Consider the following 17,109-nt stretch of genomic DNA (forward strand, 5'->3'; position numbering starts at 1 on the left):
CTAAAGCAGGTCAGACTATGGGAAGCCATGTTATACTTCACATGATGCTGTAAACAATCTGGACACAGTACACGTTGAAATGCTCCATAGAAGTAGTGGGAGAATGAATGAGAATGGAGAAGCAGTGCTCAAGGTGATTGTCAAGTGTGCAATCACTGTGGGCAAAATCTTTATAGAAAAGTGCTTTCAAGATATGTCCTGGGTAATGATGCATCTGAGAGAAAAGCCACCTTAATTGAGGTGGCAAACTGGAATGTCAGAGAGATGCCCCCAGGGTGAACAGCAATCTCTGAACTTTGTAATTTCTTCATTACACCCGAGTCAGTGAATTCCAAGGAGGTACTTTATGTCAAAAACAGCTAAGAGGACAGGTTTTAACAGCTCTGAAAAAAATAAGAGGAAGCATACTCACTGCCTCATATCCTCCAAGCCGTTGTGTAACAGTGAACATTATGAACAGATCAACTGATAAACAAAGAGAAAAGCATGTCACCATGGGTAAGCAGTGGATTTTCAGGAATAACATGAAATTCAACACCATCCATTCACTGACTAAGTTTGGGACACACCTGTTACAGCACACTCTTTCAATTCAAACACAGCATAAAACATGCATTTAAATATCAAGGCTCCTTGGGCTAGGACAGAATGAGAGCAATTGACTCAGTCCTGCATTAATCATAGCTGACATAACTCAATTATCCTGATAGACACCGTGACATTAATTATTACTTTAAAAGAACTGAAGGAACGCATAAAACTATACAAATGATAGTAATTCCAGTGGACAACAGTAAGCTATTTTCGTTTTAGAAATTTCACACAAGCAAGCTTACCCTTTAAACCCCAAAATCTCAAGAGTCAAAACACCTTCAAGCTAAGGTTAATACTGAAACAGAACCACTTGGATTAATGTTTAAACATGCAAGACCATCAGCAGGCTGAATGGAGAGATTGCAATTAAAAAAGGCAACGCTGACATTATGTGGGTTAAATGACAGGATGGAGCACAATAAGTTATAATAAGTGGTTAAGTGTCAGGAAAAAGGTTTGCTACCAGTGCTTAAACAATAAACATTATGTGTAGTAAGGTACTGTTAGTAAAAACGTAACACAAACAATTTGAAATTCCGATTAAATAAAAGGAGGACACATTGTCTTGTACAAGGCTCACTTGTTAATAAAAACTAATTTTGTTTTGATATGCAAGAAATAAGAAATAAAAATATTCTTAATGCATAATGATGATAAAGTACCAAAGTAATTCTGAAACATTGCCAGCTGTCCAGGAAAAGTCTAAATACCCATCAGTCACCCTGTTGCAAAGGCAGCACATCCCTGTTGGTTGATGACTGTTACAATGCCATACAATGGGTTTGACCAGTTTAACCACTTGGTGCACCTCAGGAAATCCTGCTGATTTATTCCATCTCATTTTGCTCCATTTGTGAAGCCTGGATGATGCGTGCCGATTTAGACAAAACTACTTGTTCATTCCCCTTTTCAAAGGACAACAAAGAACAAAGAAAATTACAGCACAGGAACAGGCCTTTCAGCCCTCCAAGCCTGCGCTGATCCAGATCTTCTATCTAAACCTGTAGCCTATTTTCCAAGGATCTGTATCCCTCTGCTCCCTGCCCATTCATGTATCTGTCTAGAGACATCTTAAATGATGCTATCGTGCCCGCCTCTACCACCTCCACTGGCAACGCTTTCCAGGCACCCACCACCCTCTGCGTAAAGAACTTTCCACGCACATCTCCCTTAAAAACTTTTCCCCTCTCACCTTGAAATCATGACCCCTAGTAATCGAGTCCCCCACTCTGGGAAAAAGCTTCTTGCTATCCACCCGGTCTCTACCTCATGATTTTGTAGACTTCAATCAGGTCCCCCCTCAACCTCTGTCTTTCTAATGTAAATAATCCTAATCTACTCAACCTCTCTTCATAGCTAGCGCCCTCCATACCAGGCAACATCCTGGTGAACCTCCTCTGCACCCTCTCCAAAGCATCCACACCCTTTTGGTAATGTGGCGACCAGACTGTACGCAGTATTCCAAAGGTGGTCGAACCAAAGTCCTATACAACTGCAACATGACCTGCCATCTCTTGTACTCAATACCCCGTCCGATGAATGAAAGCATGCCGTATGCCTTCTTGACCACTCTATCCACCTGCGTTGTACCCTGAAGGTAGCAATGGCCCTGAACACCCAGATCTCTCTGTGCATTTTCATCGTGCACATGGTTTGCCATAAGATCAGGAGTGAATCATTCCACACCCGAGTCAGTTCAATTCTGTTACTCAGGTCATTCAAGCCAGAACACAGCTTAGTTCCATTTGTTCACCTTTTATCCAAGTCCTTTGACAGGTTTCTCTCAAAATTTACTGATCTCAGTTTGGAAATTGTCAGTTGACCTAGTATCCATTTTCTTTTCAACAAGAGAATTTCAAACTTGCTGCATCCTTTGTGTGAAAATTGCACCTGGATGGCTTAACGTTAGTTGCAAGATGAGGAAAGAGTTGTCTGTAACTCCCCTGTAATCTGACAATGATTTAAAACATGATGCTAGCCAAACATGTTACTTCGAACGAAAGTGTCATTGACCCAAATCATTAAATCTGCTTCTGTCTCCAAGAAGCCGCCCGACTTAGAGTATTACTAATTATTTTTAATTTTACTTCAGTTTTCCAGTATGTGGGAGCCCTGGTAGCTCAGCTAGGAGAGCATGAGACTTTTATTAGGCTCCTGATTGGTAAGGGGATCAAGGGTTATGGGGAGAAGGCAGGAGAATGGAGTTGAGAAACAGATCAGCTGTGATTAAATGGCAGAGCAGACTCAATGGGCTGAATGGCCTCATTCTACTCCTGTAGAATATGGTCTTATTTGCAGAATTCGAATTTTTAAAATGCTGAATACTGCTTATTTTTCTTTATTGTGCGCAGCTATTTGTTCCAATGTCCCTGCACCTCATAAAAGGTAACTGTAGCTGGGCACTGCATTGCAGTGTATTACAAATTGTTACACAGCCACACAGCATGGAGGGAATATTACAATCATGAGCATACGCAGTTCATTTCTCCAAAACAAACTCCAATATTATGTCAATGTTGATCTCCAAGTTGATGTATATTATCTATCTTCCACTGGGTTATGCAAATTGGAAAAAAAAACACTGGTTGGAGAAAGCAATGGGTTTGGGAGGCAGTCTATATTTCCAGAAAGAGTTTGGTCTAAGAATGACCCCATGCTGGATGCCAGGTGGAGGCATGTGGCAACCTGATTTCGTGAGAATTTGAGATGCACCATTTTCCAATCTTGATTGGACGTTCAGCTGAAAAGTACAGCAAACAATGTTGAAGCATAACAATGCATTCTTGCTCTATCAGCACAATGTGATGGTGTGAAAACTGCCTGGTTGTAGTTTCTTTTGCATTTCACAGAATCATAGAATCTCTAGTGTGGCAGGAGGCCATTTAGCCCATGGATGTCTGCACTGACCCTCTGAAGAACATCTGATCCAGACCCAAGCCCTTACCTTATCCCTGTTACTCCACATTTCCCCATGGTTAATCCACCTGGCCTACAAATCACCTGGACATGGTAGGCAGTTTAGCACGGCCAATTTACCTAACCGGCACACCTTTAGATTGTGGGAAGAAACCAGAGCACCCAGAGGAAAACTACATAGACACGGGGAGAACATGTAAATTCTACACAGTTACCCAAGGCTGGAATTGACCCCAGGTCCCTAGAGCTGTGAGGCAGCAGGGCTAACCACCGAGCCACCGTACCACCCATCATTTATTTGACGGGCAGAGTGCATTTTATGTTTGTAACAGTTTGGACCCTCACCTGTGTGAGGGAAATGTGGTATGGACCATGTATCAACTTTGACGATACGAAGGTGGGTCACGTTGTGGACAGTGCGGAGGGCTGTTCTAGGTTACAAAGGGACATTGATAGAATGCAGAGCTGGGCTGAGAAGTGGCAGATGGAGTTTAACCCTGAAAAGTGTGAGGCGATTCATTTTGGAAGGACAAATTTGAAGCAGAATACAGGGTTAACAGAAAGATTCTTGGCAGTGTGGAGGAGCAGAGGGATCTCGGGGTTCATGTCCACAATTCGCTGAAAGCTGCCACCCAGGTGGATAGAGTTGTTAAGAAGGCACATGGTGTGTTAGCTTTCATTAATAGAGGGATTGAGTTCAAGAGCCGTGAAGTTATGCTCCAGCTATACAAAAGACTGGTTCGGCCACATCTGGAGTATTGTGGCCAGTTCTGGTCGCCTCATTACAGGAAAGACGTGGAAGCGTTGGAAAAAGTGCAGAGGAGATTTACCAGAATATTGCCTGGAATGGAGGGAAGGTCTTACAAGGAAAGGTTGAGAGCGCTAGGGCTTTTCTCTTTAGAACGACGAAGGATGAGAGATGACTTGATAGAGGTGTACAAAATGATCAGAGGTATAGATAGAGTGGACAGCCAGACACTTTTTCCTAGGGTGGAGGTAGCTATTATGAGGGGGCATAGTTTTAAAGTGAGTGGAGGTAGATATAGGGGAGACGTCAGAGGTAGGTTCTTTACTCACAGAGAGTGGTCGGAGCGTGGAATGCATTGCCGGAGAGGGTAGTGGAGTCGGCCTCATTAGGGGCATTTAAGTGGCTATTAGAGAGGCATATGGATGATAGTATAAGGTAGGGGTGGAGGTTAGATAGACCTTAGGTTTAGGGTAAAATTTTGGCACAACATCATGGGTCGAAGGGCCTGTACTGCGCTGTACTGTTCTATGTTCCCTATACTTTACAAGTTCCCAATGTCTGGCATACCGCTATGTAAATGTTGAGAGAGAGAGACCAGAAGGTTCTTGTATGACAGAGGCTTGAATATTCCAGGGTCAATGGTTCAGGTTTCTACTACCACAGGCTAGAGAGTCAAATAGCTGCCTGTCCCATTAGCCAATGCAGTAGGGAAGGGGAAGAAAAAAAGACTTTCAGAAATGATAAGTCTGGTCAGAAAACACTGTACAATTCACAGCAGACTGCAGCAGCAGAGAAACATTTCACTCCTCCTCCTCCCTCAATTATTTTGGAGAGCTGTTACATTATGAGTGCTGGCATTAATGCCAAATACAGCCAAAAAGCACTGGATCACCAGTTCAGGTTCCAAGACAAGTTACCAATAGGTTTGATTGGTTCAACACCTCTGAAATACATGGTGGTAAAACTATTTAGTATGACAGCTGAGCTTGAGTACAACTCGTGGCATAATCCATTCTGGAACATTCCCTTCCTCATCGTTTAATGGATTAACAGCAAGGCTAATCCATCAGATTAATTAGCATTACAGCCCAGAATGCATCTGTCAACAGAGCTGAACTTTCAAGTCTGTCACTTTGAATCAGACCTGAAATATTAGTTCTGATTCTTATCACCACAGATACTTCTTGACCTGTTGGTTATTCCCAGTAGTTTCTGTTTTTATTTCAGAGTTGCTGCATCCACAGTGCTTTGTTTTTATTTAAAATTACTATTAATTTCACCTATAAATTACTGCCAATTAACTAGACAAATAGTGGAGGGATGTTGCGGGTTGGATGTTGATACTGTAATAATGTGACAGCCACTGCATCATGAGACTGCCTGGCATTTTCACATCTGTAGTAAACATCTGACTCAGCCTCTGAGCTGAACTGCAAGACAGAGACACTCCAACATTTACAATGGAAGGAAGGGAAAGTTTTGAATAGTTTTTATACAAGAACGGTGCTCTTTCAGAGAAAAAAGCCAGGTGCGTGACTGTTAGTAAAAAGGAGAAGTGTAACTGAAAGGAGATGGGGAAGAACATCCAGGAGACACAGGTCCTGGGAAGTAGGTACAAAAGTATTATTTGCTTGAGAGGACAAGGAAGGAGACAGCAAGATGGACTGCCAAAATACTAACCATGGAGCCACATCCAGTCCAAGAACAGAATAGAATGGCTATGGTCATAGAAGGTTCAATAATTAAAGACATCAATAGTGTCCTGTCCAGTCATGAAGAAAGGTCCAAAAGGATGTGTTATCTACCTGTTGCGAAGGTAAATGACATTACAGAAGGGAACTTGGAAAGGATCAAGAAAGATCCATTTATCATGGTCCTTGTTGGAACAAATGACAAAGGGAACAAATTGGAGGAAGTCCTGTAAAGTGAATACCAGAAGTAAGCAACCAATTAAAACAAAACTTCACAGACAGCAATCTCTGAATACTACATAAGCTAAATTCTAATTGGCAGAGGTATATGCAGATCTGCAAGATAAATATTAGCCTGAAAGCCTTCTATTTTATGTGGCACAAGTACTCATACTGGTACGGGAAGAAACTGGGAGAGGCTCCATTTCAACTCGAGTGGGACCAATGTATTGGTGAAAAGCAGAACAGTAATATTAATCTACTGGGAAAAAAACAGAGAAATAAAAGGTCAGACCAAAGTATGGATGAGAAGTAACATTACAGAGATTAAATATAAATACAAAACGAACAAAAGCTAAATATAAAGTAAAAGAAACTGCCTCTAAACACACATTAAACAATCTGAACGATGTCAACAGATTCTGAGATAAAAGAACAAGAGTCCATACAGCAATGGCTCAGGTATGGTAGGAATAACTAAAACATGGTTACAAAAAGAAAACCAACATTGTAGGTTATAACAAAGCTGAAAGGTTAGGGGAGGATTGGGATGTCTGGATAACAATATTAATAGCAAGAAAAAGGAACACAACTAACGGAAGGTTAGTTGAAATAAAAGGCATGGGGTTGATTTCATAAATGGGGATGTACATCAGTCAACCTCGGATGGAAAGGAGATTAGGAATAAAACTGCAATAATTTCATGAAAGGAGTCAAAGACATTGAATCATTATTAAAGGGACCATTAACTAACCCCAAACAAGCTGGTTTAAAAAAAAAAGACATCAAAAGGCGTACAGGGAAAGGAGATTCGAACAGTGTGGAGGCCCTGTCTTACTCAGTTTGTAAAATAAATTCCAACAAGATGGGGAGCCCTGCTAGATCTCAGAACAGGAAAATGTACTACAACAGTTAATGGGAGCAAGCATAGGGGAACATTTCAGCATTTGCTATTTGAAAACTTATATCTTTCTTGATCTTTATCCAACACAATAAAAGTTAAACAAATACCAAAGTTAATGAATTGTTAAAGCTGATTTAGGAGATGTGAACAGAACAAGAGAAATTTACTGACCAGGAGAGAGAAGAGGAATTGAAAAATCCAGGCTTAACAATTCTCCCTAAAAAGCAAGAGCAATTTTGGCAGAAATTAAATGCTGTAAATCAATAAAGAGATAAGGGCAAAACTTAAACAAAAATAAGATCATAAATAAAACAGATGCAGGAGACAAAAGATAACATGGAAAGGTTAGGGAAAAAGAGGCACTGTAAAATTACATCATATTGTTGAAGAACATGGGAATTCCACAGAGACACGAAACAACAGAAGAATAATCATGACAGAGATAGACCCAAACAGGGAAATACATGATAAACTCACAGGCAATGAATGTCAAAATGACAGAAATAATTACATTGCCTCAGTATTCAGTAGAAAACTAACATGGTAGGCATGATATTAAAAAGGGATACAAGATATGGAAGATAGATTATTGATTAACTATTCAAACATAGAAAGGAGAAAGCCCTTATCTAAATGGGCTGCATAGACACATCTGGAGTGGCATGGTGGTTTAGAAGTTAGCACTGCTGCCTCACAGTGCCAGGACCCAGGTTCAATTCCACCCTCGGGCAACTGTCTGTGTGGAGTTTGCACATTCTCCCTGTGTCTGCGTGGGTTTCCTCCCATGGTCCAAAGATGTGCAGGTTAGATGGATTGGCCATGCTAAATTGCCCATAATGTCTAGGGATGTGTGGGTTAGCCACGGGAAATGCAGGGTTACAGAGATAAAGTGGGGGAGTGGGTCTGGGTGGGATGCTCTTTGGAGGGTTGGTGTGGATTCAAATGGCCTGCTTCCCATTTAGGGATTCTATGATCTGGAAATAAGATAGGAAACAGATGTCAGAGGTCCTACTAAATGTAGAGATAGTTGCCCAAACCCGCTGGATGGACCAGTAAGCTTAATGCAGTGGAATGAGAGAGTGTGGGAATCACTACTCAAAGATGTAGTTGTAGAAAACAGAAAGACCAGCCAGTACACACTCCAAAAAGAAACTTTCATGCTTCAGTAACACTGAATTATTTGTTGAGGTAATAGAAAGGGCAAATATAGGAGAGTGCTGTACGTAACGTATTTGAATTTGGAAATGTCGTGATTGCAAATTTGGAATTCATGTTTGTTCTGATGAGCGTGCAACTAAAAGTTTTAGCAACATCTTGCTTTTCAATATTCAAGGTGATAGAAGGCTAAAACTCTTCCAGGAAAACAGTACATGCTAGATCAATTTTAAACATCTGAAAACTGAGATCAGTATACTATGGTAGCCAGGGATATTGAAGTCAAGTCAGATAAATAGAGTTAGGATGCAGATCAGCCATGATCTCATTGACTGGCAGAACACCAAAGGGCTGAATATTTTAAAAAGATTATGAGAATTAAGAACAAACTCTCTCAGATTCAAGATCAACTGAGGTAGTAAAAAGGCTGGCTGGCTTGCTTACTTAGCAAGTAAAGGTTAATGAGGAAAACAGTAAACAAGAGGCATTGAAAACAGCCAGCAAAACTAACAAACATGACAAAACAGGTTCAATTAAACAAATGGTCGACTTCTTCCACATCCTTATTTTAACAGCTAAACAGAAACCGGCTATGGAAAGCAGCATGACAACATAATGTTACGAGCCAATACAGTGCGGAATGAGCAAGGATAAATATGTCGCATTGCTAGTGCGGTAACACGGTGAATTCAATTTACATACGGACCTAGGAACAAGGTGGCAGTGATAGATTGGCAAAACACATTTGAAGGTTCAATTGCAGACAGGCAATAGCTAGTGTTTAAACAAAAACAGAAGTTGCTGGAAAAGCTCAGCAGGTCTGGCAGCATCTGCCAAAAAACAAAATCAAGAGTTTAACATTTCGGGTCCGGTGTTCTTGCAAGCTAGCAACTAACAAAAAGGGTGTAAAAGCTTCTTTAGGTATGTCCACACTAATCTTTTAGTTTTACACAAAGGTAGGTCCATTACAGGCAGAGACAGGAGAATTTACAAAGGAAGAGACACATGGCAGAGAAACTAACTCTGTGTCTGCGTTCATTGTAACATGTCGACATTGTTAACAACATTACTGTCATTACAAAACAACGACTGGGTAGTGACATGGATTTGTGAAAGTGAATTTGGGGTGGCACAGTGGCTCAGGTTAGCACTGCAGCCTCACAGCGCCAGGGACCCGGGTTCAATTCCAGCCTCAGGCAACTGTCTGTGTGGAGTTTGCACATTCTCCCAGTGTCTGTGTGGGTTTCCTCTGGGTGCTTCGGTTTCCTCCCACAGTCCAAAGATGTGCAGGTTAGGTGGATTGACCATGCTAAATTGCCCGTAGTGTTCAGGGGTGTGTGGGTTATAGGGGGATGAGTCTGAGTGGGATGCTCCAAGGGTCAGTGTGGACTTGTTCGGCCGAAGGGCCTGTTTCCACACTGTAGGGATTCTATGAAGTCAGGTTTGACAAACCCGTTGAAGATTTTGTTGGAAGGTGTTACTTGTCGCATTGTTAAACGAGAACTAGTTGACATGGTGTGTATTTTCTGAAGTTTTTACTATAATCCCACACAGGAGGTTAGTAAACAAAATTACAGCACATGGAATTGGGGGGCAGTATACTGCGATGGATTCAGAATTTGTTAATAGAATGAAGAAAAGAGTAGGAAGAAACGGGTCATTCTCAGGATGGCAGCCTGTTACTGGAGATGTACCACAAGGATCAGTGCTCAGACCACAGCTGTTCACGATCTACAGAAGGCATTTGGATATGGAGAGCCAATGATTACACATTTGCTGCAGCCACAAAGCCAGGGTGGGGCTGTAAGTCATGAGAAGGATAGAAAGATTTCAAGGTGAATTGGACAGGCTAAGTGTATGGACAAGAATATGGCAGGTGGGATATAATATAAATAAAGTGAGTTATCTACATTGGTAGAAAAAACAGAAAGGCAGAGTATTTTTGAAATGGCGAGATTGGAAAGTGATGAGACCCAAAGGGACCTGAGTGCTTTTGTTCATGAGTCAACATAGGTGCAGCAAGCAATTAAGATGACAAATGGTATTCAAGCTTTCAGGACAATGGGATTCTAGTACTGTACTAAAGAGGTCATGGTATAGAAACAATGGGACTTGATGAGACATCTCCTGCAATACTGCGTACAGTTTTGGTATCTTTATCTAAAAAGGAGAAGACACTTACCACAGAGGGGATGCAATTGGAGGTTCACAACCCTAATCCCTAACAAGGGGAGACTGAGGTGATTGGGTCTGTGCTCTGTATAGGGTTGAAGAATGAGAGGTGATCTAATTGAAACTTACAAAATTCGACAGGGTTGATGTGGATGGGATGTTTCCCTTGACAGGTGGGTCAAGACTTGTGGATGCATTTTTATGACGTTGAGGAGGAATTTCTTCATTCAGAACGGTTCTTTGTAATTTTCCACTCAGACGGGGTATGGGAGCTCAATCATCGCCCAGATTCAAGGCAGAGGTCAATAGATTTCTGGATACTAATGATATTGAGGGATAGGAGGGCACTGGGGGAAACAATACTGTAAAGGTAATGAAACATGAAACCTTAGAAATGAATACCTCCATGAAACTAACAAGTGCCATCCCACCTCAACTACAGCCCACAATTACTATTCACCTCAGAATGTGGAGTTGCTGACTACAGCAGCGAAACAGAGATGGCAAAGGAGGAAATATTTAGTTGCATGTCAAAATCTATTTCAAGGCCTCACATTTATACACCAAGAAGTCTAACTACCTAGTGTATATGGGAAAAGTTAAACATTCTGCTATTTATGCCCAGATTAGTTAAAAAAAATCCAATGCAGATAGTTATTGCTGAACTGATTACCAGATTGCTGAGCCAGGTGGTCCTAGAATTTGACCTCTACAGATTATCGCAGAAAATCCAAATCAGTTTAAATTACTATCTGCACAAAGGCAAATAATGAACTGGAACTTGAACCACAGAATGCTTACAGTGCAGAAAAAGGTCATTGAGCTCAGTAGATCTGTACTAACTTTCTACAACAGCAACTCTGCTCGTCCCACTCACCCACATTTCCCCTGCAATCTTGCACATTGATTTCATTATCCAATATCACAACTGAACACTCTGCCACTACACATTCTCAGTCTTCTGAGGAAAGATTGAGATAACAGGGTCTGTACTCTCTCTACCTCACTGAAACTTATAAAATTTTCACTGGGCATTTTTAAAAAATTTGTTCATGGGATGAGGGGGTCACTGGCTAGGTCAGTATTTATTGCCCATTCCAGAGGGCAGTTCAGAGTCAACCATGTTGCTGTGGAATCACACGTAGTCCAGAGCAGGTAAGGATGACAGATTTCCTTCCCCAAAAGGGCATTAGTGAACCGAATGGGTTTAATCTGACAATCGAATATGAATTTATGGTCATTATTAGACTTCCAATCCTCGATTTTTGTTTTGAATTCAAATTCCACCATCTGCTGTGGCAGGATTTGAACCCAGGTCCCCAGAACATTAGCTGGGTCTCTGGATTAACAGTCCATCATTTATACCACAAGGCCTCTTTTAAATGACATGGCATGAGGGGTTAGAGGTATGGATGAGGATTCCTCTGGCTGGTGATTCTAGAACCGGGGGCATAATCTCAGAACAGGCAATCCAAGATAGGGGTGAGGAGGAATTCTGCGTTCAAAGCATAAAAAGAAATGTTTTTCCTCTTATTGCTACTTCGTTCTTTTCCAGTCACCTTAAAGCACAGCTCTCTGGTTTAAAGGAGAATACCAACAGCTATAAATCTATCCACCGAACAAAAACCTCAAACATGGAACCGCTGTTGTTGAGCTTTTCTGCAACCTCTCCAATGGACGGAATACACCAGTTCATGATCAACCAGTGTTCTACAAAAGGTTTACCATAATGTCCTTGCATTTCTGCATCAAACCTCTATTTATGAAGCTCAGAAGCTGTATGCTACATCAAGCAGTTTCTCAACTGTCTCACTCTGATATATCATTGCAAATTTCTCTGCATTAAAATTCATCTCTCCATTCAATCAACCAAGGTCTTATCAAAGTTATCATTTTCCTCTCATGGCTCAAGTTTAGTCTAGGAACAAGAGTAAAGCCTTCAGACCATCAAACCTGCTCCTACATTCAGTTAGATCACGGCTAATCATCTACCTCAAAGCCACTTTACTGCACACTCTTGATATCATTAGTCTCCAGTAATCTATTGATTTCTGTCTTGAACATGCTCAATGATGAAACTTCCACAGCCTTCTGAGGTACAGAATTTCAAAGATTCATCACCCTGAGTGAAGAAATTCCTCCTCACCTCAGTCTTATGTGACCTTTATCTGGAGATTGTGTCTTCTGGTTTCAGGCTCAGCAAACCAGAGGGAAGATCTGACTTGCATCCACCCTGACATGTCCTGTGAGAATTTTAGGTTTCAGTGAGGCCATTCTCATTCTCTCCTCAAAAAACCATGCTGCCATCCCAAGGATTAATCGCACGAACCTCCAAAGTACTCCCTCTTTGGCTAGTATATCCCTTTGGAGGGGAACAAAAGTGCAGGCACTATTCCAGGAGTGGTGTCACTGCAATTAGATCTTTAGTTCTCAAGTCCACTTGCAATGAAGTCCAACATATCATTACCCTTCCAACTTGCTTGCTTCATCGCTTTGAAGACGAGTCATCTAGACTTGAAACATCGTCTTGCTCTCTCTCCATGAATACTGCCTGACCTGCCGCGATTTCAGTATTTTCTGTTTTTAAGAGTAAATGAAGTTGCTCATTATTACTGCACCTTCTGAAAATTTTGGAAATTTAGGTCAGCGCACCAAGTCTAGTTCATTTTTACATAACAAGAGAAGTAGCAGTCCTACTATTGAACACTAGGAACTTCATTGCATACCTTTTACCAGTCTACAAACTATTCTCGCCCGGTCTACATTCCTGTCACACAAATAAGTCCACATTCATGTTGTCACTGTCCGCACGCTTCAACTTTGCTGATATCTGTTATGTGACACTTCAATTGCCTTTTGGACTCATGTGCTTACTGTATCATTGAGATTACTGCAATCAACTGTAACCTTTTCAAAAATCCAATCAGGTTTTTTTTAAAAAGACAATTTAATTTTAACAAATCAATTCTGGCTTTTCTTAATTAGTGCATGTTTGCCAGTGTCCAAGAATAACCTAAACCATTTGATACTATTAGCACGGTTTTCTAAACATCCTGCCTAGCCCTGCCAGAAGAAACATTTTCTCTAACACAATAGTTTAGTCACCTGTAGCTTAAATCCAAGAAACACTAAACAGACAGAACCATAAAAAAAGGTTACAGCACAAAAAAAGGACACCCACCAGAGTCAGAAAAGAAAGAAGCACATTCTAATTCTACCCCCCACCCCCCACCCCAATAACTGTTCCACAGCCTTGCAGGTTATAGTCCTTTACAGTTCAAATTCTGTCTGGACAAGGAAAAGGATGGCCTGCACAGTGTAGTGGTCGCTATTGCTGAAATGCTCCCCCACTGCCAAATCAAACACTTGTTTGGCTTCTTTTCCCAGAATCAGATCCAGCACTGTGCTGCCCCTTGTTGGGCCTTCTACATATTGATACAAAAAACTCCCCTGGATATATTTCAAGAAATCTGCCCCCTCAAACCCTTAACACTATGACTATCCCAATTTATGTTGGGAAAGTTGAAATCCGTTAGTATAATTACTCGATTATTACTCTTACATACCTCTGAACTGTCGACATATTTGCACCTCTACTTCCCACTTTGGGGGCCTATAATACACTCCCAGTAAAATAGCTGCCCCCTTAATATTCCTAAGGTCTACCCATAAAGCCTCGTTTGAGGAGCCTTCCAAGGTATCATCTCTCCTTATTGCAATAAATTGACTTAATTGTGCTAAGCCACCACCCTTTTTTACCCCCTCCTCTATCTCACCTGTATCTCAATGTTGAGTTGCCAGTCCAGCCCTTCTGTCAATCATGTTTCTGTGATGGCAACAATATACTTTCATGTGTAATTCTCACATTACTGTGTTTTAGAAGTGCTGTCTCCTAATTTCTTTCACAGCTCCCCAAAATCTGTAGACTTAAAGTGTTGGTACCAACATGGACCATGATGTCTGGGCGCCCACTCTCCCTGGAAGAATGCCCTCGCGCTGCTCCATGATATTAGGGATGCATCAAACCACTAAGACTCACATCTATGGCCAGAGAGACACCAGTCAGTCCCCCAAACTGTTGAATCCCCTATCACCATTGCTCTTTCTTTCTTCTTCCTCCCTTCCTGTATAGCCGAGCCTCTGTGGTGTCACAGACCTGAATCTGACTGCACTCCCCTAGGGAAGTAACACCCTCACCAGTATCCAAAACAGAAACCGATTTGCAAACAGGATCGCAGGGCGTTCCTGCCCTACCCATCTGGTTCTCTTAGGCTGCGTGGTGATCACTCATTTCCTTTCTCCTCCATGCTCCTAACCCTCAGCGTGGCACCTCTCTCTATATGTTATCCACATGGCTCTCAGCTTCAGCGATGCACCACAGTAACTCGAGCCACTGTTTGAGCTCTGAAAGCTGCAGTTCACTTGCTGAACCTGGGATTGTCTGGGCCACCAATCACGCCCATGACTTCCCACATATTACAGGACATGCAATCCACCTGACCAATGTGCCCTGCCACATCTCAACTTTATTTCACTTACATGAACCTTCATTTTATAGAAATATATGTATTTCTTTATTTTACGTGGTGTTAGTTTAAATTTTACTTCCCTACTGTTTGTGTTTCTAAGTAGCCACTTTAAAAAAAAATTTCTAATTTTCAGTTATTTAAAGATACTTGCTAACAGCAGTTTCTCACCAACCAATGAATTAACAGTTTGTCTGTGATGTTGGTCTTTGATTTTTTTTATCCCCTCAAACTCAGCCAGCTCGAGTAGATGGTGCCTCTCGCAGATCCAGTTCTCTCCACTCTAAAAGGTAACACTCGGATTCTATTTCCCTGCGAGGGCTCCTTTTACTTAATCCAAATGTAAACCCCTTTCCCAAAAATTTCACAAAGCTGAACTCCTGATGGCCCCCTGTACTCTACCATCAGCTTTCCCACTCCTGTTCGCCTGGAGGCTGACAAAGTTAATTAAAGAAAGGGGCAATGCACTCCCCTCACAAAACTTCCTTACCTATGAAACTCTCAGGCTTACACACACTAAGTATCAGTAGACGGAGATAATACATCCCATGGGTATTGACTCATCTTCTGCTATTCCAGGCCAATAACCTAAACACTCCAAGCTTTCTGTATTAATAGTGTTACCAATGAACTGAGAAAGTTAAGAGTGAAAACACCCGAGAGTGGATATGGATTTATTTTTGTTCTAAGGATTTGGATAAAGTTGGATAATTACAGAATGTCTCAGGCATTCAGCAATGGTGTGGACTCAGGACATCTCATTTTAAGGGAACTCTCAGAAAATAAAAAAGTGCTCAAACAAATTTGACAATTTCAGCTCCCCCGGCATTTAAAGATATGGCAAGTTTTACAAACCACTGTTTAGAATATCAGTGAAACAAATAAGACACACGGGCCTTTCAGATGCTGCTTACCAATTTAGTCCTTTAAAAGATGAAAAAGTTGTTTAGGAGTACTGTGCATAATTTGATTTCTAATAACGGGTACTGGGAGCAGACAGTCTTTCCTACATCAGTCAGTCTTTATCACCTTGCAGTGGCTGTTTGTTTTTCATTAGCAACATTTCAGAAACAAATAAACTAGATATTAAAAGAGATAAGACCTTTTATTTCCCAATAGTTGAAGGAACTACACAATACTGTTCTGTTGGGAGTTCAAGGTAACATAAACATGGTTCTATCCCCCAGCATGGATTAGTGAAACTGTTCTATATGTCATCAAAAAATATACAGCAGAATACTGGTGTGATGAACCAGATCATTGTTGGTTCACCTTGCTTAGTTGATATCACTATCAATGGTGCTTTTTGTAAAGCCGGACCATTTACTTTCAGCATTCCAAAGGTTACGATAAGGTTTAACTATTAATCTAAACAAACGCACATTCGGTCAAAGGTAATAGGCTTGGTAACAGGATGATGAGCCCTGTTGTATCCAAGCCACAGGAAACAAACAGTACATCCTATCTCCAGGAAACAGCTGCAATATTAGTTCATCACAGGTTCCAGTAGAGTGTTCAATGCCTACTTTTATACTTGGAGGTTTTAACACAAACATCCATGTGCTGTCCATGAAGATAAGGCAGATCTAATGCTTAATGCCTTGCCTTAAGTGAGGTAGTTAATATCAACTGTGGTAATATGGGGGTGGGGTTCGCATTTTGAGGACAATGTTCACTTTGACCATATTTGAGTGGAATTCATCAGTAGAAGATTCCCCATTTATCACATACCCCCTGTCTAATTTTACTTTTCACCGAATGGAGTGGTCAACAAAATGTACAGTTAGTCCATTTTCTGGATGCAAGCAGAGTGAAAATTAGCCACTTTATCCCAGTGCGAATGGTTAAAGAAAATAAAGAATTAGTTAGGCTACCAGACCAGTACATGTGATCCTAGTATTTAAACAAAATCTTTCATCACGACATACAGGAGATGTATATTAAAGCTAGATAAGCCGAGTCTGCAGAATGTCACCATCTTGTGATGAATGACACATCAACAGCCTAATGTGCTGGATCCTGCCTGTTCATCTTGAAGGAGCCAGTCAGTTGCCAGAGATTTCTACTTGGATAAAATTGTCAGTCTAATTGACAACTTCACTGTCCAGCCCCTCTACCTGGAGCAGTGACAGATCAAGCCTTCATTTTTCTGTTCCATAGAGGAAACAACCACTGATAGTTAGT

The 17,109-nt window shown here is 41.2% G+C and overlaps 1 protein-coding gene across 3 annotated transcripts in view; it reads right to left on the reverse strand.

Moving 5' to 3' along the window:
• LOC109929886 (AT-rich interactive domain-containing protein 5B-like) overlaps positions 1-17,109 on the reverse strand; it is an 84,391-nt gene that overhangs the window by 12,816 nt on the left and 54,466 nt on the right. For all 3 annotated transcript variants that reach the window (XR_007263394.1, XM_048603832.1, XM_020529458.2), the window contains exon 8: positions 413-465. Coding sequence is in view for 2 of the 3 variants with exons in the window: in XM_048603832.1 (XP_048459789.1) it covers positions 413-465 (53 nt within the window). In the remaining variant the exon portion in view is untranslated. The remainder of the gene's footprint in view (positions 1-412; positions 466-17,109) is intronic.

This window comes from Rhincodon typus, chromosome 12 (assembly GCF_021869965.1).
Source record: "Rhincodon typus isolate 14 chromosome 12, sRhiTyp1.1, whole genome shotgun sequence".
In the NCBI taxonomy this organism is placed as follows: domain Eukaryota; kingdom Metazoa; phylum Chordata; class Chondrichthyes; order Orectolobiformes; family Rhincodontidae; genus Rhincodon; species Rhincodon typus.